This window comes from Metarhizium acridum (assembly GCF_019434415.1).
Source record: "Metarhizium acridum strain ARSEF 324 chromosome Unknown scaffold_568, whole genome shotgun sequence".
Classification (NCBI taxonomy): domain Eukaryota; kingdom Fungi; phylum Ascomycota; class Sordariomycetes; order Hypocreales; family Clavicipitaceae; genus Metarhizium; species Metarhizium acridum.
The window spans coordinates 2,246,581-2,272,376 of NW_027094041.1; the positions used below are offsets into that span (position 1 = coordinate 2,246,581).

At 51.3% G+C, this 25,796-nt stretch overlaps 10 protein-coding genes and 1 non-coding gene across 11 annotated transcripts; 2 read left to right on the forward strand and 9 right to left on the reverse strand.

Moving 5' to 3' along the window:
• Positions 1-52: 52 nt before the first annotated feature.
• On the reverse strand, positions 53-1,729 carry J3458_020053 (uncharacterized protein; the record flags this gene model as incomplete). Its single annotated transcript, XM_007817603.1, has 1 exon — positions 53-1,729. One exon carries the CDS (start codon positions 1,727-1,729, stop codon positions 53-55), a length of 1,677 nt encoding a protein of 558 aa, XP_007815794.1.
• Positions 1,730-3,455: 1,726 nt separating this feature from the next.
• Positions 3,456-5,021, forward strand: J3458_020054 (uncharacterized protein; the record flags this gene model as incomplete). The annotated part of the gene is made up of 1 exon (XM_007817604.2): positions 3,456-5,021. The coding sequence occupies one exon, from the start codon at positions 3,456-3,458 to the stop codon at positions 4,446-4,448; it is 993 nt and encodes a 330-aa protein (XP_007815795.2). The 3' UTR covers positions 4,449-5,021.
• Positions 5,022-8,958: 3,937 nt separating this feature from the next.
• J3458_020055 (uncharacterized protein) lies at positions 8,959-10,056 on the reverse strand (the record flags this gene model as incomplete). Its single annotated transcript, XM_007817605.2, has 1 exon — positions 8,959-10,056. The coding sequence occupies one exon, from the start codon at positions 10,054-10,056 to the stop codon at positions 8,959-8,961; it is 1,098 nt and encodes a 365-aa protein (XP_007815796.2).
• A 916-nt stretch (positions 10,057-10,972) lies between these two features.
• NAT10 (N-acetyltransferase 10) lies at positions 10,973-14,147 on the reverse strand (the record flags this gene model as incomplete). The annotated part of the gene is made up of 3 exons (XM_007817606.2): positions 10,973-13,802; positions 13,873-14,058; positions 14,119-14,147. 3 exons carry the CDS (start codon positions 14,145-14,147, stop codon positions 10,973-10,975), a joined length of 3,045 nt encoding a protein of 1,014 aa, XP_007815797.2.
• A 574-nt stretch (positions 14,148-14,721) lies between these two features.
• On the reverse strand, positions 14,722-15,482 carry J3458_020057 (mitochondrial 37S ribosomal protein mS38; the record flags this gene model as incomplete). Its single annotated transcript, XM_007817607.2, has 2 exons — positions 14,722-15,407; positions 15,470-15,482. The coding sequence occupies 2 exons, from the start codon at positions 15,480-15,482 to the stop codon at positions 14,722-14,724; spliced, it is 699 nt and encodes a 232-aa protein (XP_007815798.2).
• Positions 15,483-16,899: 1,417 nt separating this feature from the next.
• Positions 16,900-17,587, reverse strand: SYM1 (Protein required for ethanol metabolism; the record flags this gene model as incomplete). The annotated part of the gene is made up of 3 exons (XM_007813063.1): positions 16,900-17,243; positions 17,325-17,485; positions 17,565-17,587. The coding sequence occupies 3 exons, from the start codon at positions 17,585-17,587 to the stop codon at positions 16,900-16,902; spliced, it is 528 nt and encodes a 175-aa protein (XP_007811254.1).
• Positions 17,588-19,018: 1,431 nt separating this feature from the next.
• J3458_020059 (uncharacterized protein) lies at positions 19,019-19,755 on the forward strand (the record flags this gene model as incomplete). The annotated part of the gene is made up of 2 exons (XM_066121845.1): positions 19,019-19,524; positions 19,584-19,755. The coding sequence occupies 2 exons, from the start codon at positions 19,019-19,021 to the stop codon at positions 19,753-19,755; spliced, it is 678 nt and encodes a 225-aa protein (XP_065973462.1).
• Positions 19,756-20,182: 427 nt separating this feature from the next.
• Positions 20,183-20,760, reverse strand: J3458_020060 (uncharacterized protein; the record flags this gene model as incomplete). The annotated part of the gene is made up of 3 exons (XM_066121846.1): positions 20,183-20,293; positions 20,361-20,645; positions 20,719-20,760. 3 exons carry the CDS (start codon positions 20,758-20,760, stop codon positions 20,183-20,185), a joined length of 438 nt encoding a protein of 145 aa, XP_065973463.1.
• A 160-nt stretch (positions 20,761-20,920) lies between these two features.
• J3458_020061 (uncharacterized protein) lies at positions 20,921-23,932 on the reverse strand (the record flags this gene model as incomplete). The annotated part of the gene is made up of 1 exon (XM_066121847.1): positions 20,921-23,932. One exon carries the CDS (start codon positions 23,930-23,932, stop codon positions 20,921-20,923), a length of 3,012 nt encoding a protein of 1,003 aa, XP_065973464.1.
• Positions 23,933-24,413: 481 nt separating this feature from the next.
• Positions 24,414-24,495, reverse strand: J3458_020062. The gene has a single exon. It is a non-coding gene; the product is annotated as a tRNA-Ser (tRNA).
• Positions 24,496-24,540: 45 nt separating this feature from the next.
• J3458_020063 (uncharacterized protein) lies at positions 24,541-25,753 on the reverse strand. Its single transcript, XM_066121848.1, has 2 exons — positions 25,276-25,753; positions 24,541-24,974 (listed from the first exon to the last, which is right to left on the reverse strand). The coding sequence occupies exons 1-2, from the start codon at positions 25,503-25,505 to the stop codon at positions 24,899-24,901; spliced, it is 306 nt and encodes a 101-aa protein (XP_065973465.1). The 5' UTR covers positions 25,506-25,753; the 3' UTR covers positions 24,541-24,898.
• Between the last annotated feature and the right edge of the window lie 43 nt (positions 25,754-25,796).

Below are 25,796 nucleotides of genomic sequence, written 5' to 3' on the forward strand. Positions count from 1 at the left end.
CTATTACCACAAACTGCCTCCATTATATGGCACCATTCAATACACGAACCGTCTACGTCGTTCTTGCTTGTCGTGCTGCCAACCTTGTCTCCTTGGGCACATCCGTATTATCCTTTTTCGCCTCCTCCGGTGCATTGTCATACGTTAAATCGATACAATATACCTCTTCCCCATCAACTCTTATCCTTTCCAGCGATACATAGACAGCTTTGCACACGTTTCTCCATATATCTCTTAGCACCAACGTACGTTCCTGCTCGAATCTTCGCGAAGCAGCAACCATTTTCGTCGCATCTCCCATGTACGCCGTCAAGTTCTTGGTTGTGTCTTCTAATGATGCCAGGCTTATCCATGGTTCCGACTCGTCTGCCATTTTCCCCAGAATGAGCATAAAGCTGTGTCCCTTATGCATGTCATCAGTGGGCTCGACGTCTTGTCGCCAATTGAAGTAGCCGTAGGCGGCGAATTCGGCCGCTCCGTCATTCATAAACATGCTCCGCTGCGAGTCCCATTCGTCTTGAGGCAGCCACATGGTCACCTCGAAGGGGAAACTCTCGTCGGTGGTGCGCGTTTTGGTGTTGATTCCCTTGCGAATCATCAGTGCGTTGCTGTGGCTCCCTTGGAGTTCGCGTGACCGAGCAGGACTGATGTGTCTGAATAGAAAGAGTAACTGTACGCTCGAGGTGTCCTCTGTTGATTCGACCCCAAACTCGCCGGCTCGTATACGACTGTAAAGTCCACCGCCGTGAGGTTTGATCCATATGCCGATTTGCTTCCTTTCATTGCCACTCGTTTCAACACACTGCAACTTGAGAAGGTAGGCCTGCTGAGATCCGTGAAAAATGCTCGTATGGATTCGGAGACCCTTATTGCTTCTCAAAAACTCGGGCATAAACATGGTGCTACTAACTAATTCGACCGTTCCTGACTCACGGAAATCGGTTGGGCTGGTGGCATACACGCCATAATAAATCTGTTCGGGGGGCGACTTTCTCCATGCAAAAATGCTAAGGTCATTGGTAGAGTTCGAGATTTCTTCCTGTAGTCTCAAAAATGCACGGTCGCCTTCTCCATACAGCAGTGGCATGCTGACGTCGAAAATTCCCAGTAAGCAGTACGCCATGTCTTCAATCCGAGTTGTTCTGCGCTCAGACACCCAAGACATGCGACGGGCTACTGACAATGCGTATAGCGATTCGGGCGACTCGAGCACATTGCCGGGAACCTTTGTGATATCTGTCAAAAGATATTTCAAACCAGATTTCGAGCCACGAAAGTTCCAAATTGCATCGTAAAACTCTACCGCTCGCGGCGCAATCAGCTCCTGTAGAGTCCATCCACGTCTAAACCATCGGCAGCCTCTCAACGCCTCAGTATCGGGTTCTAATGAGCTGTCGGGGGCTAAGTCGGTAAGCCAAGCATAGCAAACAGTGGCCCCGCGATACCAACGAAACATGGAGTTGATAGCTTCGCCTAGCTCCGCGCTGCTAGACTTGTCTATGCAACAAGTGTCGACCCAAGCATATTTGAGACCCGATCTTTTGGCCAGTTCACAGGTTTTGAGGATTTTCGCAAACCCCTTCTTTTGACGCCTTGCTTCTTGACTGGAATGCACAAAGTCCTGGAAAATGACCTCATCGTCTCCCCACGTGTGCGAAAGTATGGCATAATGCGGTATTTCACCAACGAATTCCTCCAGGAGACCTGATTCGACATTGATGAGCCTCATGGTCTTTGGACCTGGCCTTGATGGTTGATTGCGGTATCATAAGCTGTCGCGACGGTGTGGCACGGTCGGGCCGTGGCGTGACAGACAAGCAAGATGCCTGCTGGTAGTAGTTAATGGTCGAGGGACCCCAGACAAAATCATGCAGCCGAGGACTGGGGTGTTCAATGTTCCGATGAACCAGGGTCCGGGTCTGGTACTCAATTGGTTGTCTAACAATACCCAACCACAAAACACAGTTGACGTTTCATTTACAACATGAACAAAGTTGGGGAATCATGGCGAAATGAATGTCAGAATTGGCGGAAAGCTGGTAGATGTTGTGAATCCATACCTCATTCTAGTCTCTCCCCAATGATCTGCTTCCTGACAACAACCTGGCGGCCACATTGAGCCATGACGCATCAAAATGTCGTGACTTTTATGGGCCTACCGCATCGTTATGTGTGGTACATCCATCTGTTTATTCTGGCCCGCCAAGCCTCACCGATGACCGTACTTTTCATTATATCACCTGGTCCTGAAGCATTGCCCAGCCAATATCTCGTGAGGTGTGTGGGGTTGACATTCGTGGTACGACAAACAAGGCATATCCTTTTAGTCGATGCACGTCTGTGCCTAGGAAACTATCCTTGCCCGCGTTTCGGCCAAAGATTTGTGTTAAAATAAAGTAGTAACGATCGAGCTATTATCTCTCAGATGCTTCAACAATTGAAGGAGACGTGGTGATGCATGGGGACCATGTATGGGAGTCGAGCCTAAGATGACTGCCCTGCTAGCACGGGCGATAGCCAACGAACAGCTGTTGACGAAGACAATGCAAGATGCTTTTTTCTTTAACCTGGTGCAGCCCGGACACTTCTCCGTCTCCTTTAAGCCATTCCAACTGACGCCAGCGTGTACGGGATGCCTCTGGTTGATTTTTTTTTATTTATTTTTGTTCCTCTGCTGATGACTCGCTAACTTCCTCAAAGGGAAGCTATCTATACTTGTTGCTCGTAAGCTCACGTGCGCATCCACGAGGACATCTTGCTACTTCCCGCCCTGGCTTGTGACAACAATCGCCGTCGTTCGCACGTTTCTCGTTCTCTACTCTCGTCTCCGTCCTTGCCCCCATTAGCGCTGTGGATCTGAGTGGACAAAACTTGGATCTGTGGGCAAATAACCCATTGGTCCCGGGCTCGTACGGGAGTTTCGTGGGGGAGCCCTGGAAGTGGCCAAGCCAGCCAGTGGCAACACATCCCGCCCCTGAAGAACCCGCTGCTTCTTCCGTATCGTGGGGGGCAAGTGGTTTGTTGCTTTGAATCGCAAATGGTGAAAAGGCTCATGGTCCAAGGACACATGGGGGCGTTTTGGGCAATCTCAACGCCTGCACATGGATGGAAGGTTTTAACCTGTGTGGAGTGGATGAGAGACGTGACCCAGTTCTGCACTGCGAAGGTGAATGAATGGCTCCTTCCTCAAGCCCACATCTTTATAACCACCCGCACCCTTTCCTGTTAGACTTCATGCGTGGGCTCAAATACTCAAGTATACTTCAGGACTTGCCTCCCACCTCCCATAACCTTCAGTCTTACTGTTTTCTCAACATTCGAAACTCATGCCCTCCTTCGCGCACCTGGATAAGTATCTAGGTAGATACTGGCGCCAAGGCCATTCCGGCTTCATCCATCTCCCCTAAAATCGCTTTCCTTGATGTCGACTCAGAATAACTCTCAGAACTGTCGCCATGACTGCATCATCCTCAGCGGGCCTCCAATCGAATGGCTACCACAATGGTGCCACTGGTTCCTCCCCCACTTTGGAACCCGGCATCTTCGTTCCTACCGTAGCCTTCTTCGCCTCAGACGATAGCGTTGATGAGGAGACGACCAAGAACCACGCCAAGCGCCTTGCTCGCGCTGGGGTCGCGGGTCTTGTAACTCATGGCTCCAACGGCGAGGCAGTCCACCTCGATCACGCTGAGCGGAAACTTATTACACGCCTTACACGAAATGCCCTAGAAGAGATTGGCAAGGCACATGTCCCAATTATCGTGGGTTGCGGTGCGCAATCAACTCGAGAGACCATCCAGCTCTGCCGAGACGCTGGCGAATCCGGTGGCACCCATGCCCTTATCCTGCCGCCTTCCTACTACGGCGGTTTGTTGAACACGGATTTGATGATCGAACACTTTCGCGCCGTGGCAGACGCAAGTCCGGTCCCGCTTCTTGTTTATAACTTCCCCGCCCCTTGTGGTGGACTGGATCTCAGTTCTGATACGATCCTCACTCTCGCCAAACATCCTAATACTGTTGGTGTCAAGCTGACTTGCGGCAACACTGGCAAGCTGGCTCGTGTTGTAGCCGGTACTCGAGGCACATCTTTCAGAACGTACGGCGGAAGTGCCGATTTCATCATTCAGACACTATCGGTAGGCGGCCATGGCGTCATTGCTGGACTGGCTAATATTTCCCCTGTCTCTTGCAACGAGGTTGTTCGCCTCTGGAAGAATGGCGAGGTTGAGAAAGCCGTTACAATTCAGGGTATTGTTGCCCGTGGTGACTGGGCAGCCATTAAGGGAGGGTTTATTTCTGTCAAGGTTGCCCTAGAGAGGTATTATGGCTATGGGGGACTGCCCCGAAAGCCATGTACTGTCCTTGAGGGAAAGGCCCTCAAAGCACAAGTTGCCGAGTTCCAGGAGTTGGTAGAATTGGAGACCAGAGTCAGTGCCTCTGCATAGACAAATCTCATCTGCCGAGAGCATGTGAAGTACACAAGGATCAAACATGTGAAGAGGAATCTAGATGTTGTGTTGGATAGAAGAATAATAACCAGTGGCGTTTTTTTTTTTGTTTTTTTTTTTTTTTTTTTGCATAGCAAACTAGGCGTTATGTCATGAAATTGATTCATAATTGATCATAGCACAAGTGTGTACTGCTGACCGTTGAGACAATTGCATATCGATAGTGGTTGTTCTTTCAGGATTGGCTTCGTATCTCCTCCGGAAAATTTTCGCTATTGCCACGGTCAGCCAAACGGTTACAATATATAGTCTAGAACAACCAACGCAAAAGTCCTAGTTATGTGACCCCGTTTCACAGTAGCAAACAACAAGTTCACCGACTCATGCGGTCCAGAATCAGGGCATGAGTTTCATCCCTCGGCACTCATATCGACGGATCGGCCCAAACTTGCTCTTATGCCTTTTGCCGATTCGCATCCCTTGTCGGCTGCCTTTACAGCGCTTCTGAGATCAAGAGTCTGCATGAGTGTTACAACAGCCAGTGTAAGAGCATCTACCACTGATTTATCACTAGGTTAGACAGGTGCGTACTTCGGAAGACTTGTGAATGCGGCTTGCAGGCCCGCGGCCCAGGTCTGCGGCGTCATCTATTGCGACGAGGCCGTAGAAGAGGCGTGTGGTCCGGATACGAGGGCATTTGTAAAAATGGCTTACAGAGCCCCCTGGTGTACCGTTCATGCTGCCCTCGACAACATGGGCAATATACGACGGTCAGGACGTACTGCATCAGAAGGCTCAGGTGTCGAGGTAGTATACTAGATGGCGGCTTCGGTTCCGGTCTTGAAACACAAAACAGTCTCCGTCGCCTACAAGCATGTCTTAATTGCTGGTCTGGGTATCAGAGGTGAGGAATTTGTTCAGTGCATACTTGAGTTTTTGGCTTGCAAAATCGGTGTCAACTGGGAGTGTTAGTTCGTGGGCGAGAACAACTTGATGGGAAACGAAAGAAGCTTACTCGTGAGAGAGTTAGATACAGAATTTGCAGCATATTTTGCACTAATTCCCCGAGGTTAATAACTTGTGCATTACTTGATCGGAGGCTTCAACATTGATACAGGCCCGGTCATATTCGGAACCATCGAGAAGTTGCTTGAGCATGATGCACACAAGGCCGGGCAAATCTCCCTTCACTCATCCAAAGCCATCTTCATTGTAGATGCCCATTCTGGGCTCACTTTAATCCCCGATTTCATTGAGAACAACGTCTTCTCGCCCAGCTACGTGGACATGGGGGCAGTGAGGTGCCGACAGTAGCTGTATTCTGAGCTGCTATGTTGGCAATTTCGTAAACCTGTACAAGCGAGGCTCTGAATCGTAACACAGTGCTTAGCTTTCGCAACAGGGTCTACTGATTATTATTATACTGGGCCAGAAGCTGCAGAAGCCGGTGCAGTATTTGTACCAGTACGGTGCCTGCCAGAACTCTTCGTCCAATTGTTCCTCGACGGTCCTGGCCAACGCCGACGTCGTCGCCTACAACGAGGTCGATTCTGATGGCTTCAGCACCAGACTTTTCAACAACCACACCAAATTTCATCATGATGACCAAATTCCTCTCCTTGGTTGCGCAGACGCTACCCCCTGAATGGCACGAAACACCTGTTCAGCCGAGGGAAACGCGAACACGGATCCGGCCACTGCAGCTGTTACGAAGCCATTGCCGACGAAGTCCGAGAAGGAGGGCTCATGGCCAGATCATCCGCCGAAAATAAGGGCTAAGTTTGTTCAAGAGGCAGCATTGCAAAGAGAGACCGTCTTTTGTGCAAGTGGCTAAGCGAAGCGCCGCATTGACGAGTGCAGGAGCATCTTAAGAGGAGTGCTTAGTTATTTTATCATCAATAATTACGGATAGTTTGTTGAGACTCGGGAGAGTTGAAACGTACCAGATATTATTGAGACTCCATTGTTGCCATGCGACATCTGTTGTTTACCGGGATGGTTTTTTGCAAGGAATGTCAAGCAAGAAGCTCTCGATCAATGTAGACCCCCATCGTTCCAGATGTCCGCTTGGCTATTCGAAGGATTTGCCTCCGTTGTCCCACGTCTCTCACCCCTTGACATCCCCAGTGATTCCGCTCGCAGCTTTGCAGTATCACGTCCATGTGCTTTTGGGTCAGACAATCTGAAGATGAATAAGAGAGGAAGTGTCCCACCTTCCATTTTCTTGGTCGTTCCACCTCGCACCTTCCACCCCGCCAAGAGAACTCGCGCCGCATTGTGCAATTTGACCCCCAACTTCGAACCGTCATCCCCTGCAATTGAAGGAGAAATACGGAGTACAACCGTCAGGGTGCGGAACCCCCATCTAAGCCTTAAACCTTCTTGTCTGTTTCTTGTGACCCCCATCGAAATGCCGGGTCACCTCGACTTCCATCAATGGCTTTCGATTTCTCGATTTGATACGAGACAAACGTACGCGCTACTCTTGCGACCCAAATTGTTCATCAGATGAGCCCACTTGTTGCAGGTACGTTGGAGTCAAGGGTTCGTCTGCTTTGCTGACAGATCAACCTTGGCGAACAAAAGGGTACGCATGACAAGCTTGTAAGTGTTCTGGGTCAGCATAATAAACTACCTTTATTTTGGGCCCTGCAGACTCTTGCGAGTTTACATTATCAACTCTCGGGTGGCCATCGAAGCGCCGCCTCATAGAACGTGTTGGGGCTTTACAACAAACCGAGGTGGGAGGGTAATCCTCTTTCTGAAGACCGAATGCGATTACACTATGCATCAACGAGGCACATGACCGGCTTTGGGTACTTAGTTACCAATATATTGACCTCCAAATGCGCCAACATCCGGCAGCACTGTTGAACAACGTGACTTATCTGGTACAATCCCGTCGACATCACCAACATGACAATTTGTATCTGCAGCTGGACCTGATAACTCTCATTTTGCCTAAAGAATGTTTGCTCCTCCAAAACTGAAGCCGTCCGTGGAACAACCATGATATTATTTACACGATTTAATCCCGATTACAGCCTCCAAGTGAATCTTCCGTCTCTCCAGCGCACATGGCCCTGCACTTGTTGAAGTACACACTGTTACCAGCACAAACTGGCGCATACCGCATAGTGCAAAAGCAGTTACGTCCTGCCTCTGCTTCTCTAACTGCAAACCTTAGCGAGTGTGCCTCGATAGACCTGCCAGGAATTTGATAGTTACGGGAGTCCGGAGTAACGTTTCTGGGTTCTGCGACTACGTCGCGAACGCCAAGGGGAGTAGCGAAGCCAACCTGCAGCGAGGCGGCTGTGCTGAGAAGAACGAAGAGTGGGTGGAACATTGTGAAATATTGAATCGAAGTGACCCTCCCGTGGACACAAGAACGACTAGAGACCGTGGACACAAGAACGACTAGAGACACTGTGATATTGCGGAATGCCGGTGATTTACGCGTAGTCAAACATTTGGCTGGATGCCATGCGCAGTCTTTTATACACAGATAGTCTAGCGCAGCAACACGACAAGCTTGCACCTAGCTCACTCGGTGCCAATTTCGCTATGAGCACTGACACAAGGCCTACATGAGCTTAATGCTGCACAGTGCATTTGCTATTGTTTGATATATCCAATAGGCCGTGCATTTTCCGAGAGAGATACAAAAGTATACGGCGGTAGCATCATTGGTGAGATATTACGAACTAACAGGGTCACAGCCTACAGGTAAGACATTTCGAACCAACAGCCGGTCAGCTCTGGGGTCAATCAAAGACACCATTGTATTGAAAGTTTAGTTTTTTCTTTACTTTTGGTGGCTAGTCGTCGATCTTTGCCGGTAGTAAAACACGCAGTCAGGAGACAATAGTAGATGAGCATTTTGTTGCCTATAAGAGCTCGGAGGTCAAGTTGATTCCAAACAGTCTTGCGCAACATTGTCATGTCTGCATGGCCATGCCCGGGGGGGCTACAGGGTTCATTAAATAAACAGGCGGTGAATCCAGAAGGTTGTCAATGAGGCCTATTCGAGTTGCACATCTCGTACAGTTGCGGACGGGAAAACCGAGATGGGTGGTGCGTGTTGAGAAGCGCAACCTTGCTTGTTTGCATAGAAGACTATTCGTGCCAGCCCACTTAAGCTCGTTGTATGCATCACAATCTTGACAAATGCAGTTGGTCAGCACACGAGATTCACATAAACCTCAACTCGTTGCATTCGTAGAGACAAGCCACGCCAGCAAGCATGTACTTAGTTATGTATCTTTTTTTCGTCATATCAAACCGGGCACTATCTAGCCCGTTACAGGGTCTCGGAATGCTCGTTGTATTCTGTGGTTGGAAAAGTAAAAAAGCCACACTAAAAACTAAAAGCCCGCTCGCTTACAAAGTCTTTGTATTCTCATCAATCGTGACGCCAAACTGGGCCGTCGCCAGGCCATAACTCGTTGCCACGGCCTCGCTCCCGTAAACCCTCATCTCGCGCTCATACTCGTCCGTCAAGCCCTCCCTATACCCGCCAGCCTCGCCAAGCAGCCTCCCCAGCAGCGCCGAGTCCCTGACGGCGGTATTGGCACCAATGCCTCCGGCCGGCGTCATGGAGTGGACGGCGTCGCCTATCACCGTCACGCGCGGCTCGTTCTTCCACTCGGGCACCCCAGAGGGCGTGGAAGCAGGTGATTTTCCAAAAGGCGGCCTCGGAATCCTGCATCTGGTCAAACAGCGGCTTCAGCCTGGGATGCCAGTCGCGCGTGAGCTCGCGGGCGATGCGGGCGGCCGGCTCGCCGATGAGCGAGTAGTCGTCGTTGGGGGCGGCGATGACGCCCGGCTGCGCACCCATGGTCCAGCCAAAGCTCACGTCCGGGTCGTCCATGTCGCCGGCGCGCACGTTGGTGATGAGGAAGACGCGCCCGCCGGGCTTGGTCTTGTCGACGACGCGCCACACGCCCTCGCCGAGCTGCTTGAAGGCCGTCGTCGGCGCCTGGCCGTGGATGCCGCGCGCCCCCGTGTCGTACACCTTGAGCTTGCCGCCCGACAGCTGCTTCGCGACCTTGGAGTGGATGCCCTCGCCGCCGATGAGCATGGCGCCCTCGTCCGACTTGGTGCCGTCGGCGAAGATGGCCCTCACCCCGGAGTCGGTGAGCTCGTACCCCGTCACGGCGTGCGACCACTTGATGTAGGGCTCGCAGCCCTCGAGGAACAGCCGGCGCATGTCGCCGCGCGCAATGCCCACGACCTTGCCATCGCGCGAGTGCAGCGTCTCCTTGATCTTCTGCTCGGCCTTGGTGGCGGCCTCGTTGGCGGCGGGCCGGGTGTGCGCCGTGCCGTCGTCGGGCACAATTTCGCCCGTCTTGGGATCCAGCTCCGCAAAGCCGCTGCCGCCCGTCTTGCCGCAGGCGTCCCAGAATTTCTGGAAGGCCTCGGGCGTCAGCACGGATTCAATCGCGTCTAGGCCTTCGCTTGACAGCCGCAGCCGGTAGCCCTGGGCGCGGAACGAGATGGAGCTGTCGCGCTCAAATATTTGGAAGGGGATGTTGGACCGGAGGAGGGAGCGCGCGAGGAGGAGCGACGCCAGTCCGCCGCCTGAGATGAGGATCGGCTTGGCCATGGCTCCGTTGGGCTATGCTGGTTTGGTGATGCGGTGTTGTGATGGTGGTGGTGGTGGTGGGAGTATTGGGCGATGCGATCTGGTTCCTTCAGCGTGCGCTGCTGGACTCATTTATGTGTCTTGTACATATTTTCATCTGGGTGGCTTTGTTTAAGCTTTAGGCCTCGTCATGCACACCGCCATGACAAATGGGCGGATCTGCTTCGTCCAAGGATTTGAAATCGCGTCTGTATCTGACGCTTTTTTTGGGTGCTTCTACCTCGGGCTTAACCGAGTCCGACTCGGCCGCATTTGCAGTTGCCGCTGCGCTGACATAATAAGCGCGCGGTACCCGTATCAGCCCGCCATGAGCAGTTGCTTTTAATGCTCAACTCACTTATGCGCCTCTAGAATAGTTAACGTTTCCATGCTTTCTTCTTTCAATGTGTCTGGGTTCAGCTGCGTGTAAAATAAAAATAAAATAAAATAACGTGGTTAGTTACGGTTCTTTGGTCTAGGTACGGCCAAAGTACAGTGTTACTAGATGGCCTTGATCTAGCCCTTTTTTCTTATTTCATTTTCTTATTATTTTTTTCATAATTTCATTTAATAAAATAAACTAAAATAAAATCTAGCCCCAATTTTAGTTCCCCATGCGCCAATGCGATATGTACAATCAATTATACCTAGGTCAACCTCGCTCTAATGGGACTTCTTGCCCTTCTTTGCTTTTTTGCTCGCCTTTTCACCCAGGACCTCCTCGTACACTTCGGCCGCCGTCTGGCCGGCCTTGCGCTTCTGCTTTGACTTGACACTCACGACGGGATTGGCTTTGCCGTCTTTAGTCGCGTTTCTGACTTGCTTTTCGGCATCTGCCCATGCGGGTGCGTCACCCTCAATTGCGTACCTAACGATGGGCTCGTATTAGTTAAGGAACTCATATAAAATATAACAACCGGTTGCAGATACTTACTGGTCGAAGCGGCAGAGAGTCAATCAGTTCTCTCTGCTTTTGCTTCAGAGCCTTCAGTGCCTCGTCGCCGCCTTCTTCCAATTCATCATCGAGCGACGTGGTCAAAGGTACGAAGCGGCCATCAACAATCTCGTCATCGTGGGCGCTGCTGGCATTTTCTCTGGTAACGCCCAGATTACTGGCCCTGGGCAGCTCGGCCTCGACCGAGCTCGAGACCAGGGTACCGAAGTGCGACGTCACCTTGCGGAGGATTTTGATAAACATGGCCAAAAGCTGTGAAGAAGGCATGTTGTTTAGCTCCTGAGCAAGTGTCTCGGTATCCTTACGTTGCAGACCTATGCCCAGCAAAATGCACTGCTGGACACTGGATAAATTGATGCTCTTTTTCAACCTCCCAGTGAAGTACAGTGTGGCAATTGTGGGCATCATGTCCAGAATGACGTGGTAGTCAAGCATGTTGTTCGCATAAGACTCGAGACGCTTCAGATCGAATGGCGAGAACTGTCTATCCAGGTCAGCCTTGACCAAGGGTTCGGCTTCGATAGAGTCCAACTTGGCCCCCATATTGGCAGACTCGTCCAGGCTGAGCGCAATCTGGGTCTCAAAGGTGCGGAAGTTATACGAGAGCAGCGATAGGAATCTCTTGTGGAAATCTCTTGAGAAGGCTCCAAGCCAGCTTCGATCATTGCTGTTCTCAAGAGGTCGCAGCATTACGCAAGTGTGTTCGCCAGTGAGGTCGTTGGCAGTCTGTCGCAGATACACGGGAGAAAACGAAGATCGTTTCCAGAACTTGTGGAGGGCTTTTGTCAAGCCGTAGCTGACACCGATGTAGTCGAGGGCTTCAGGCCGCTTCTCACGGAGCTTGGCGAACAAGGGAGGCATCTGTGACTGGTCCCGGACCGCAATTACCTCGGATTGCAGAGAGCTCTTGGCCAGTTCCGCATCGGTAGCTCTGTGGATCTTCTCCTCCATGATTTGGTCATCGTCCTCTGAGATGCTGGCAAAGCGCCCCTCATAGTAGTCTACCAGGAGCTCCAAGGCCTTTGTACCGTAGCCCTTGGAGACGTACTCGGGATTCGTCGCAATACGAACGACGCGGGCTCCAGAGAGAGACGCAAAATCCTCGTCCTGGAACTGTTGGCTAACCAGCCAGGGAATCAAATCACCATGAGGACGTTGGCCTCGGCTCAAGCTGTTCAGCACACTCTGTCTACTAATCTTGCCTTCTAACGCGACCTGAATCACACACAATGGTTCAGGCAACTTTCCAGTGGATTCGACATTAGGGGGCACCAAGACAAATAGCTCGTGTGCCGGAGCGTCACTCATCAGTTGTAAATCATCAGGTGAGTTTTTGTAGTGACTGGCAACATAGAGAGCAACCATTTGTTGCAAGAATGCCTCTGAGACTGGGTGAAAGGAGAAGAGAGTATCTCTATTGACAACCAGGAGCTCACACAGATCGGGATCAGGGTAGCCTTGGAAATTGGATTTCATCTTAGGTAGCGTGGCGTCGAGGCATAGCAGCTTATTCAACCATTTTTCGACAGAATCGCCCTTGGCATATCTGATAGGCTCAGCAAGAGTAATCTCACGAAGTTTTCTAGTGGCCTGGAAGTCCTCAGTCTTGGAAGCCCTGCCAGTAGAGCGGTCGGCAATCTCCGTCTCCCCATTGGTTGCAGCTCCAGGCCGAGACTGCTCTCTTAGCTGCTTGATCAGCTTCAACGACAGAGATCGACCAGTGCCTTCGTAACCATTGATGGTAGATGCCATAAACACCAAATAAGGTCCCATGAGCTTCTTCACCAGGGGCAAAGGAATAGCAGCCGCTTCATCAATAACTACCAACTCAGCCTGTCCGAGAACGTGAGCATCCTGGGGCCGAATATACTGAATAGTCTGTCGGTGTTGCCTGTGGATGTTGACACGAACTATGGCCTTGTTGAAGTCAGGGTTTGTGGATTGAATAATCGAGTAGTCTGCGTGGTCTGCATAGCCCAAGGCATCGAAACCCTTGAAGACAAATTCGAACAAGGTCTTTAGATTCTCTGGCGAAGGAGACGTGATGAAAATGTTACTGTAGCCGTAGGCAACAGCGGCAGCCACAGCCATACCCATTGCCGCCGACTTTCCGCGACCTCTTGCCGCAGTTAGGGTGACGGTACTTCGTAGCGTCTTCTCGGCAATGGCCTCAGTAAAGGTCAGCAATGCCTTGGCCTGGTCAACAGTCCTGGCAAGCTTTATCAGACTCCCCACGGGTTGCTTCTCCTCATTCTCATCCTTTATATTTTCCAGCTCAATCTGCTGCTCAGTCTTGGTGTCATCCAAGTCGGGGGGAGGCAGAGCGGTGACGTCCTTGCCACCAGAAATAGGCAAAACGTTCATTTCGTCATCTATAACCAAACAAGATTCGCAACGCCCAAGCGAGAGCAAAAACCGTTCGTTGAAGCGAGCAACCACATCGTCGTGGGCCTCTGTTCGATATCTGGAGTGGACGTCCATGGACAAGTTGTACAGCTGTCGCAGACTGTTCATTCCCTTAAGCAGCATAATCACTAAACCGCCGCCCTCGACTGTCTCAATCGTCTTGGCTAGAATATTCGGTGTCAAAGCCTCGAAGTCCTGCAAAATACACATGCCAAAAGTTTGACCAAGGATCTTGTCCGTCTCTTTATAGTAAGTGTACCTGATATTGTGGAGCGAAACGAAGAGTTCGAATGGGTCGCTGTCGTTGACTTCTCGAATTCCTCGCTTGATTTCCTTCTTTATTTTCTGCTCGCGCTTTTTTCGGTGACTAATTCATGACAAGATTCTGTGAGCAAAGGTGTTCAATTGAAAAGACTGACCCAGCGGGTTCCTCGTACCTAGTGAACCCAAGAAGTTTGTTCTTATAAGCCCACAGAACAGACTTGTTATGTTTAATATTGGCATTCGTCATGATATGATGCAGATAGACAATCGTGTCCTTCGAGCGATCGCCAACCACAACGAAGAAACTTCTCTTCTTTTCCTGCATGCCATTGCTAATCAGCGCCTTGATGCGCGAATCCCTACAAATTCGGGTTAGCAACAATTTTGATATGCAGAGCGTCCATGCTCAAGGCACATACAATTGCTTACGCTCCTGCTTGGCCTCCATCTTGACTAATACAGCCAGGCGCGTGGAATGTGAGTGAAAGGTGCACACGACTTCTTTCCTCTGCCAACGTCTAGTAGCGGGACCTCGATGTTTAAAATTCCAAAAATTTGGGCGGCAGCATGCATTCTGCCAAAGGCGGTGAGGCGAAGAAGACTCGGCCCACCCCAAAACTCATGCCACTCTATTTTACATGTCGCACCAGTGGTAAGGTGTTGCAGCTAACTTCAAATTGTACATTTCGTCTCTAAGAATTGTAGGCTCTAGTAATACAACAGGAAATACACGCCGGGCAAGGCCGTTTGCAAGCGGCGGCCAAATCACCGAACAGGCGGCCCGTTTTCTCAGTTTGGCAAGGGCTGTGGCAAGCATGAAGGATGCGCAAATGCAAATCATTATTGCTACCTGCGCAGTGTCTATCACAGAAGAAATGTCGATAATGCGCAAATGCCAAATCTAGTTGACAAAACCATCAACTGCTATGCCAGACACCTCAAATGACCCACCCATTAAATGCAGCCAAACAAGGAAAGAGAAAAAAAGGTCAGAACGGTGACTATATACAGCATGGAAACGCCTACGTCCTATCCAGCTTTCGGCGGAGATTTCGAGTGCGCTTCATGAGCTTCTTATACTTCTTCTTCTTCATCTTGAGCTTTCGTTGCCTCTTGACACTTATGGCGTACATGTCACGACGCCCCCGGACTCCGTCGGCTCGGAGCTGTCGCTGGGCCATACGTCCCAAAAAGGTGTGCGGTTGCGCATCATTGACAATGCGGGGGCTGTGCGCGACAATTCGAATCTGACCGTCGGGTTCAGTAGACTCCTCAATGGTGAACATGGCCTTGTAGACGCGGTGATGCGGTTCTTCTTCCACAGCTTCGGCTTCGGCGGTAAGACCCTCAGCCTCCGCAGCAGACTCGGCCTGAGGTAGAGGTGGGGGGCGGAACGGCAAGAAGTCGCCAGACATTGTATCAATCTGGAGGTAGACGCTGGACTCGCTGCCATCTGGGTTTCGGACTTCAAGCTTGTGAAGGCCATTGCCCATTCCACGGTCCTCATGACCGCCAATCGTCAACTGCGCCATGGGACCCTCTAACTGGTCGATAGTATTAGATATCGTGGACATGGTGTCGGATGTTCTGTTTGCCTTTGTTCGGGGAGTGAAAATGGAGGCAAAATGCTCGTCGGTTACGGCTCGCGGCATGGTCTGAGTGACAGAAATGGGGCGATGTAGCGAAAAGAAGCTCGATAGGCCAAGAGCTGCCGGTCAAGCGTCAGCAAAATGACATTGGAGGAACCAGAATCGTGCCAAAAATGCTTACCTTCTTGGGACATGTGGTGAGTGCTAGGGACACTGGGGAGTTTTTTGAACGAGGCACCCTTTTCAGAGGCATCCTTGCTCTTTCGTTTTCTTTTCTCGGTGTTCGTCTTGCCTTCGTTTCGTGAGGTGCCAGAGGCCGTAACAGACTGGCCAGTAGAGATGTCACTAGAGCCATTATCGGATTTCGAGGGTTTGGAAGACGAGTAGCGCCGTTGGTGGCCGCGAACAAAGACTGGAACCGTGGTGGCGACAGCTCGAGTAGTTGACGCCAGCGACGAGGCCAGCCCCGGTCTGAGGAGCGGAGGAGACGACGCGCCGGACCGATGAGGGAAACATGACCGCAACCAGGTGTTATGAGGAAGAAGATCGAGGAGGGGAGGGGGTTGGTGCCCTTGGGCGTCAGGGTATAGTTCCTGGTGATGTCGATTTGAGGTGTGTATCAAAGCCAGCCGCTGCCTGTCGTTCGGTAAAACACTCGCGAGGCTGGCCGGGGCAGAGTGGGCGGCCTTAGGCAGCGATGACGGGTGGAATCAATTGATCCGTCTGGCTGCGCCTGCCACCTGACCGCTCTCTGACTACAACACAACAGGCCAGCTGCTAGGCCCCACTCATCGTAGATATCGGTTTCTATGTTTCAGATGTCCTTTGATGCTCATCCAACACCAGCAAAGAGATCATAGGACACCTGACAAAATTAAAAAAGTCCATTATGATACTGAATTTATTGCAATACGAGAGAGAACGTACTCGTCAGGCCTTTCTCAACAGGGTTCCGCAACGAATTGAATTCTTGGCCAGATTCAACCGTCGCAGCCGCGACGCCCAGACCGTACCAGGTATCGTATGGTGTAGTGCTACCCACCAAGCTTCATCTGCTGTGCATCATGGCCACTGATATGTCCGCATGACGTGCTTTTTATCTTCGAATCTGGTCCAGAAGTTGGCTACCCCTGGACCCCAAGAAACTAACAACTCACGCAGTCCAGTCAGCAAACAGATATCTCTTCCGCCAAGGAACATAGTGAGACCATGGCCCGTATCCGTGACAGAATCATACGGTCAGAAATACACAGATGGGGCTAAATGAAGCTTCGTCTCGTGGTGCTAGAGAAAGCGTCCCCCACCTGCTCTATTATGAAGACAATATATAGTCTATATGTGGTCTAGGTGTAGAAAGGGGAAAAAAGGACAATAAAGAGACCGCGCACCGGTTTTGACTCCTTGTTCCCGTCCCTTTCTATATATCTGTCATACCCAGAACGAAGTTCTCCCCTCAATCGCTGGTGAAAAAAGGAACAGGAAGAATAAAAGCGATAAAATGAAGCAAATGCAGCAATATGTGGGTGGAAGCCATCCAGTGGACAAGATGGACACCAAGACGTCCTGTCTGTATTCCCTCGCCACGGTCCCCAACATTCTAAAGCCAGTGCTCTACTGGCTGTTGACCCAGCTGAGGTAGCTGTTCCAGCCGATGGAGACAATATTGGCAAACAAGACTCTGTGTTGGAGCGGCAGGAACGTAAAGTTGATGGTCTGGACAATCGGCCACACCATCCAGTTTGTCTTCAGGGCCGGCCACCAGGTCTTCTCGAGGCGTTCTTTGGCGCTGGCGCCCTCCATGGTGGCCATACTGCTAAGGAACACACCAATCATGACGGGAGCGAAGAAGCTCTGGTCACAGGCAACACGAGCAAGAGTCTCGACTCTGGGGTTTCGGAAGCGGATGTTGCGCGCCAGGAATCCAAACCAGGTGGTTGCAACGGGGCCAAAAACGCCTTGGACCTTGGATTAGTTTGACGGTCCTGCAAGCAAAAGACGAATGCATCATGTCGGTGGAGGGTGAACTGGTAACTCACATCCACCGTACAGCGCCATACGTCCCGTACGGGAAAGGTCATGGCCCTTGATGCCCTTCTTCTCGACCAACTGCTGAGCAGTGATGTCGCCAGTTGCAAATAGCACGGCCGTCGTCACACTCTGAGTGAGCAATGGGCGAGCAGCTAATCTGGCGTTGTACCTGAAACCGAGGTCAGCTCCGGGGTGTGGAAAGTGAGACCATCTCATCACATCCTATATCGAGGAAGGAGGAAACTCACCAGCGAAGCAGCGAAACAACCATTTTTATGGTTATGCCACGTCGCAATCAAAGCACGCAAGAATTGGATTATTGGAGTCGAGTTCAGGAACAAGCAAATTGTCCCGAACGCCTCCAAACTCAAATTTTTTGCGGCAGATGGTGGTGGAAGGATAGGGGAACGTGAATGGGGTTGAGACCACGAAAGAGCAGGCAGGACTGTAGATTGAAAAAGGGGCGGAGACAGCGCAGAGCTCTTGGGAATATAATGGACGAAATAACAAGAAGGAAATAATGGCAATTGGATATCTAGGGGCAGGAAAAAAAAATCTTGGGGCAAAAAGGGAGCGTTGAAATGGGAAAGTAAGGTCGACGGGCTGCAAAGGAGTGGTGACATCTGGTGAGGGACAGTCTCACAAGAAGCATTGACCGACGGCCAACTGGGCGCAAAAACACTGGACACTGGCTGCAATGCAGCTTGAGCACTGACTGGAAATGCTTGATCTGGGGCTTTTCTGGGGATAAATCTCGCCAAAACCGGCGGCGAGGTACAACTGTAATCGACATGTCAATTGGGGCATTCGAAGCCTGGCCCCCTGGCCCTAGTGCAGGGCCACAGCGCAGTGCTGTCGGCCGCTATTTTTAGCCGCCACGCCGCCCATGGGTGCACGCGGTTGGGCCCTGTGCCTAGTGGCCATGTGACCACGCATATTTTTACCGCCATGAATTGCGTTCCTTTGTTCAAATGTTATGCACATCAACAGGTTGCTTACTCGCGTCTTTTCCTGCCCGATTCTCGCCTCGCTGTGCGGAGCAGTACATCTTCTCCAGGGTTTTGCCACTTTGTAGATTCAGGAAGCATTCGAAAAAGGCCAGCCAGCCCATTAGTGTCCATCACTCCGCGAACAACGCAAGCTTGGGTCCATCGGCCGAGAATATTGACCTCATGCCGGTGTTCGTGAACGAATGTGGCATGTTTGTCACATCCCACAGCGCCTGTTGAGAGAGCATCACCACTCCATGCCGCCAGCGTGTTGGCTGCTTGCCCGCTACGCGTATCCCGGGCCATACAGCTTCTACCTAGCTCCTTCCATTGCAAAATTCCTTCCTCCTGCGTCCATCTCGTAACTTTTCGTAACCGACTTAAAGACACAACCCGCACATTGCACATTGCATACGCGTCCCGTCTCCAACCGTTGGCATATTCCCCCGAACCACCACCACCACCTTCAACCGTGTCGCAGAGCACCGCTCGCATGGGGGCTACCAGCTCGTCTATTGGCCCGACCAGCATCAGCATACGTACTCTCTAACTCACAATAACTACCTAGGTAGGTAGTTATCTACCGCCATGGTGGTCGCCTCGCAAGGGGCGTGTCATAATCATTCTTTCTGCCTGGAGAGCGCTTCATCTCCAATAACGACGACGCGTTAAAGAAGGAGTTCAAGCACCTGCCCCTCATCACATCTCGTCATATGAAATCAAGTCGCCATCCAGCACCGTCTTCTCATGCCTCAAGCGCCTGCTTCATCACTTTGAACCTCACCAAAAACACAGTAGCCAAGGCGACAGGCACCATGGCATCTACAACATGCTCAGCCACTAGCTCTCTGCGCATTCTCGCCGCACTTCTCTTCATCCCGGCATTTCCTCTGTGTCTCGTCCATGGCATTCTTAAGCACCATCCCGTTCCGGCTTTGGGTCTCCTGCCCCAGTTCTTTTCTATTGTAGCGGCTGCTGTTGTATTAGGCTTCCATCGCAAGAGAGATGATGGCGAGCACGGCGTGGAAGGGACCGACCAGCCGCCACGTGAGAATACCCTTCGGGATATCATTGTCCACCCGGTAACCGTGTTCTGCTACGACGTAGCCCTAGCGTCTGGCTATATGATTGTCTTGGTCTTTACTTGGATTACGACGGAAGGACCCTCAGGGCTCAGCATGTTGGCTGCGTATGCTACAATCCCGCTGCTGGCAAACTTGTAAGTCATTGAGCATAAGCAGTTGCTCTACCCCAGCGTGCTAACTCTAGACATGGAAGCCTCATCCACCTGTTTCTTGCCCTCCAAGCCGTCTATCATGGGCTGGCCATTCACAGCCTCGTCCAATGGGTCGCTTGGCGTGCTGTAGCCGCCAAACTGCCCCAACTGCAATGTTCGCCTGCGCACATCATTTCCCGATTTCCCGTGGCTCAAGTACCTCCAGGGCCGTAGAGACGGGTACACCGCCATCCCTGCTATGGAACAGGATCGTTATCGCGACGATGCTGGCGAAGAGGACGGTATCGCTCCGCGGGAGCCTGAAGCTGTTGACATCATTTCCAAGAATCGCAAAGGGAAGGGGACGGACTTTGGGCATGACTCCACTTGGGAAAGCTAAGCGTCAGTTTTTTTTTTTCTTTTGATGGAAAAAAGTATCGTAAATCGCAATTGAAAGTATTGTCGAAATCGGGGTCGGCATTGCAACATGGCGGTTATTGGTGTTTGGTGTCGATGGTCCCTGTCATTCCACAAGTCTCTGCTTATACTGATATAACGTCTAGTTGTAGCGGTCTTTGACACTTTTCCCACAATACACTCTATTCCCTGGTCCTTTTATACAAATACCTGTCCCTTGTATTCTGTGTGCACCCAGCCGTTTTTATACCTCCGTCTCAATACCCGGCTGCTTGCTATGATGGTCAAAGAGCCCCGACACGCTCTCTTCCACCTTTCCTATCTTGTGCTTCATCCATCTCGCCGTCCTCGGGACCTACGCTTATTAGCATTGCTACGACTAAAGAGTTCACAACCTGGGAGTAGAGGGCCTCATGTCTCACCTTCCACTGCATCAAGCCTCGATGCTGCCTATGCAGCGCCTTGTCCCGCCGCTTGTAATCCCTCAACTGGTCCATCAAGCCCTGCTTATGCTGTGCACTCCCATCCGGCAATTCCTCCTTTACTCCATCCGACGAACTGTCACTGTCGCTGGAAGCTTCCTCATCCACTATACCTGCTTCTCTTTCAATCTTGTCCAGGTCTAGATTGTCGCGGGCCGTGTCAATCACCTCGACCACGTCGCGGGTATGTTGATTTCGACTTGCCCAGCGGGAATGAGCAGTACCCTTTGCAGGGAAGAAAAAAAAAGATGTTAGTGGCATTATTCGCGTGAGAGGCAGCAAAAAGAGGGTTTTTTACCATTCCGGGCAAGAAAGTCAGTCTAACTTTCAGAGTGCCCATTTTTTCACCGCAGTCTTCTAAACAATTCGTCGTTGCGCGCTCATAATCACCCTTCCAGATGGGAAGCTCGAGATCTTGTTCCTGTTCATCGGGGATATCCTTGAGCCAGAGGACGCAGAATGCAGAGACTTTGTCCCCCAGAAAGCGCTTGTCTCGAAACTCAACGGCCATGCAGCTGCTGTAGCGCTTCTTGACGGCCCAAATGGAGGTGCTGTTCCTTTTTGGACGTCCACTTGCCGCTGCTTCCTGTAGGTCGCATTTTGCCCATGCTGATGTCTGTCTTGAGTTTGAGTTTACACGACTTCAGCTCGGGCTGGCAATTTTCGCTGACGGCAATTGGATGTACATCAACGGTGCCGTATTGCCAGCCTAAGAGGTTAGAGGGAGCTTGGAGTCGGACGCTGCGCCAGACCATGGATAGTCTGATGCGACCACGGCCGACACCGCCACTTAAGGGGTACCATCCCATGATTTGGGAGCGGTCCTTGAAGAGCTCCGCAAGGGGGAGATGAACAATCCCTAGAAGGGGATTGTCTTCGTGAAGTCTCGCATCCCGGACGGAGACAAATACCTCGCAATCTCTCCAGTCTCTGACGAAACGCTCGCATCCAGCATTGAAGAAGGGCTTTGCATTTTGTGGTTTTGTTCGCGTCTTGAATGTCTTGCTGTGGTTGATGATGACGGTACAGTAAGAGCTGGGCAGTCCATCACCCTCTTCTTCTTCATCGCTCGCCTCATCATAATCTTCAGGCTGACGCTTGTTTAGTCTTTCGACTTCAAGACCAGTAATGTTGTGGATTTGAATGCTGAATAAACCGCTGGGATAGTCGTCTGGTGGAGGCGCCGAGCATATCATGGCATCCGTTTGTGCCTTCATCTCCTGAATAATTTGCTGTTCTAATTCTTCCTCGTCACGCACTTTGAGGCCTTCTTTGATCATAAATTCGCGAAGTTTTCGCTCGCAAGTCTCGTCTACCTTGTCTTTGAGCTGTTCCATCGATCGAATTTTAGGATCATGGCTTTGCTTGTCAAACTGGCCTTGCTGAATTCGGGCCTTGGGGAAGTAGCCCACGCTCCACTCCAGCTTTCCGGGCATGTTATCACCAGCCTTGAGAGCACGGAATCCGTCGGTTCGATGCCAAATCTTTCCCCTCGATTCAGGACTTTTCATGAGCTCCTTCAAGCTAACTTCAATGCGTCCCAGATCATCGTCCGCCGTAAACCTGTCCGAATCCCATAGTTGGACGCGGAGTCTCTCGTCAATGTTCACCTCCTCCGGGGTGACAAGGACAAAGCACGTTTCGTCCCAGCAAGGTTCCATTTCACATTTCAAAATGCGCGTACTCCAGAGAACCTTGCCGAACTTGGCCCACCCAACCGACACATAAGGATCGGAACTCGCCTCTCGGATAAGAGGTATTGCCGAGTCTCCCATCTTGAAATCATATCCGCGTTTGATGTGTATCATTAAAACTCCTCTCGAGACTGTATCCTTCTTGAAATCATCACCCGCCAGGATATCCTTCAAGTCCACGGTCAGGCTCTTTGGCGCGACATACTCGGCCACAGCGGCATCAATGGCACTCTGAACAAAGTTGCTAATGAGTGGAATATCCATGATATTGAGACCACGACGGCTCAATGGAACACACCGCACGTCGACTTTCGGCTGTCCCATGAAAGTAACTGTACAAAGCGAAAAGAATGGCGGATCCGGACACAGCTGTAGACGCATCCTCATTGTTCCGATAATACCAAGCAAATCTACCCAGACGGGTATCTTGATGTTTCCAGGTAAATAGAATGCCACGTAGAGATGCATGTCCTTGGCTCTGTCCTTGAGGCTTCGCGAGCTGGACCGAGTTCGATACGCAAACGCCACTTCCAAATTGACGAAATCGCCTTCTTCACCTTCCATCCCCTCGGCGACAGCTTCAGCCTTTGACAAGGTCTCGGGGTCGCCAATTTCGCCAGGCTTCTTACACGCCGGTGTTTGGCTGCCGGTATTCCCCTCAGAATCGTCGGGCGACGTGAGCTTGCCACTCGTAGTTACAGACCTGCTAGCGGCCCCCGTTGGCAGCCATTGAATGCCCAGTATCCGAATAGATTCACTTCCCTGGCCAATATCCTCAACGCTCACCATCCGAACCAACTTAGGGAGGGAAGCTTGCATGACATCTTCGAGAGTATCCGACAGACTGAGAAAAAGATCTGGATTTACCAGCGGCCAAACAGCTCCCAACACGGAATTGAGCCATATAGTTGTCTCAGTCTCGTGCTTGCTAGTGTCTTTGGCGAGCTGCTGGCGGTGAGCATCCCAAACCTCATCTTGGAAGATGTTGTTGATTTTGCGAGTGGTGTAGTCTCGTACTCCAGCAATCACTGCGGCGGCAGCACCGGCTACGAGTAGGATAGAGAGCATCCACCACTTGTTGCTGTCACTATCAGCTTCGGAACCGGGCGCTATTTGTTTTCGTCCATGGGAAAATGCTCCAAGAAAGGAGGCAGACAGAACGACAACCGCAAGCCCCGCAAGGCCAAACGTCAGCCCTCGATTGTTGATTGCGGTAATGTTTTGATTCAATAAATCAAAATCGGGAGGCGGAAATCTGCTGTTGAGTCTCTCGTGAACATGTTGGAGGTGTCGAGCCTGTCGAGCCTGACTTTGCGACTGCTCAGTCGAATCGCGTTTCAAACTCAAGCCCGTAGCAGATCGCTTTTCGGATTTGAAAGCGGCATGATCCAGGACTGTTTCCTTGAGTGCCTCGTCTGTAAAGTCGTGGATAGTGACGGGGAGGTGAGTGACGGGATCCGTCACCTCCCGCTCGGCCCTTTCCTTCCGCCTGAGCTTCAACTCTTTTCTCCTTTGTTTTACATCGGTTGAGGCCGGGTCAACCTGGGAGGTATCTTCGGGGGTGTCGGCGTGAGTGTCGTCACGTTTGGCGTCGTCCTCGCGAGAGGGGCAGGGCGAAGGTTCATGCTTCGCCTCATCGGCAGCCGTGACGACGGGGGGCTCTGCGGCGATTTCCTCATCCGAGTCACTTCGCATTGACTCTTGTTGCCTGGCAGCCTTCTCTTCGCGGTACCTGGAGATTGTAGGCACAGGTCTGCGAGCGCTGTATGGTGCCTGGTACCGGCGGACATCATCATGTTCGTCCGTGGCCAGAGGCATGACGGCGGTGGCCCTGCGGAGTAAAGCCTTGACGGCGCGACTGCGGTGAGACCATGGGTATCAAAACTGACAATTGTAGCAGGCCGTTGCAGTTGGACGTTGGCAGAGTTTACGCCCGAGCAGGTTGCATCACAAATGCCCACAGTATTTCGCGTTACGTCATGAGCTTAATTTCTTGGCACGAGGCGTCCGTACCAGATCGGCAAGAAGGCACCAATTGGACATTATTTACGGAGTGGACGGGGTCAAACTTTGTTTGGGGTGGAGGTGGAAGATTGAGTAAAGAGAATTCACTGGGACTTTACAGGTAGGTGTAGCCGTCCTGCAACATCACGCCGCAAAGCCACAACCACGATGAACAAAGTGGATACTGCCCACTTGCCACAGAACACTTGCCAAGCAGGGACCAGAAAAATAAAAAAGAAACTTGTCACCACCTAATTTATTGAAGAAAAAAAACAGAACAATAGAAAGAATCTGACGACAGAGACAGGACTCGAACCTGCGCGGGCGAACCCATTAGATTTCTAATCCAACTCCTTGGACCACTCGGACACTCTGCCTATTTCTGGGATGCAGGGATGTCGACTTATTCGAATTATATGGCTCTCACATTGGTTTGGATTGATTGCACTAGCGGCAACAGCTGCTGCCGTTGCGACGGCTCTCACTCATTCTTCACCTCAAATCATTGTGGCATATCTTGATCCAATCACTATCTATTAGACATTTTTTTGATCGTGCTGCATGTCATTTTATGACCAGGCATGACTATAGGTTGTTTGGTCTTCAGTGGTATTTGATGTCGGTTTCTTCACGTCTCGGCGTCGATGGCATCCAACCATGTGCCACTCGGGAAAGTCAAGTGTCCAATGACTTGCTTAGGGTTTACCAACCCCCCTCCGTCTACACACCTGGGGCCTTTATCCTCGAACTTCACCTACGAATGAGTCTCGTAGACATGCTTTAACCACTGTTTGTTGCTCTAAACTTGGCAGGTATTGGCAAGTCTAGGGTAGCTCTCATATATGCTGGGCTGGGTCTGATCGACGAATGGGGCCAATGAGTCAGTGATACGTTCAATGGGAAAAACAAAACCAGATTTTTCTCATGCAAAATGACAATGAGGTTGCCTGTGATGTTTCGAATTCGAGACCCGAGCTGTGTACGGAGGAAAGGGTGTCACAGCATGGAGGACATTGATACCATCATACCACGCCTAGTGATTCGAGATACCAGTCACTTTGGCCATGTTTAGCCGGCCGATGTTGTCCAAAAACTCGACTCGACCTTGGTGACATTCAGGCTTATGATTTATCGCTTGAACTTGCTGTGCGACGCACCTGTATTGGAAAGACGCCTTCCTCCTTCGGTCTACTACTTGCATTTGGCACCTGGCACTTCGCGCTGACCGCAGGGACCGAGCTGTATCGGCAATTGTCTCATCTCTGGTGCGTAGTTTCATCACCGTCATGATGAGACGACCAGGGGTCCGAAGGTGCCACCAACCAGGGCATGGTCTGGTGGCCATGAAAGCAACCAAGACAACGATGGACAAAGCCCCCGAAAACATCTGAACTTGATAAAGTTTTCGGGGTAGATTTCCGAGAGAGCAAGGCTCGCGGTGCTAATAATGAATGCGTAGCCAGGACTCGGCACTGCGTCTGGTGACGTTGGAACGGCGTGGGGGGATTAAATGGGTTTAAATGGGCACCGAGGACTCTTGGTGGTCACGGTCATGATCATACCATTCATTGATCGCCATTGGACTGGGATGTGGACGAGGCCATCTTCATGCCTCGCTCCTTCCTCGCATCGTACCACTGGCGCATAGAAAGAGCTGTGCCCCCTTGGCTGAATATTC

What these genes read in the sequence shown, in the direction of transcription:
- J3458_020063 (XM_066121848.1), bottom strand. Translation starts at nt 25,505, where the DNA reads ATGTTTTCGGGGGCTTTGTCCATCGTTGTCTTGGTTGCTTTCATGGCC. An exon ending in AAGGCGTCTTTCCAATACAG is followed by an intron (nt 24,975 to 25,275) that starts GTGCGTCGCACA and finishes TTCGTCGATCAG; the next exon opens with ACCCAGCCCAGCATATATGA.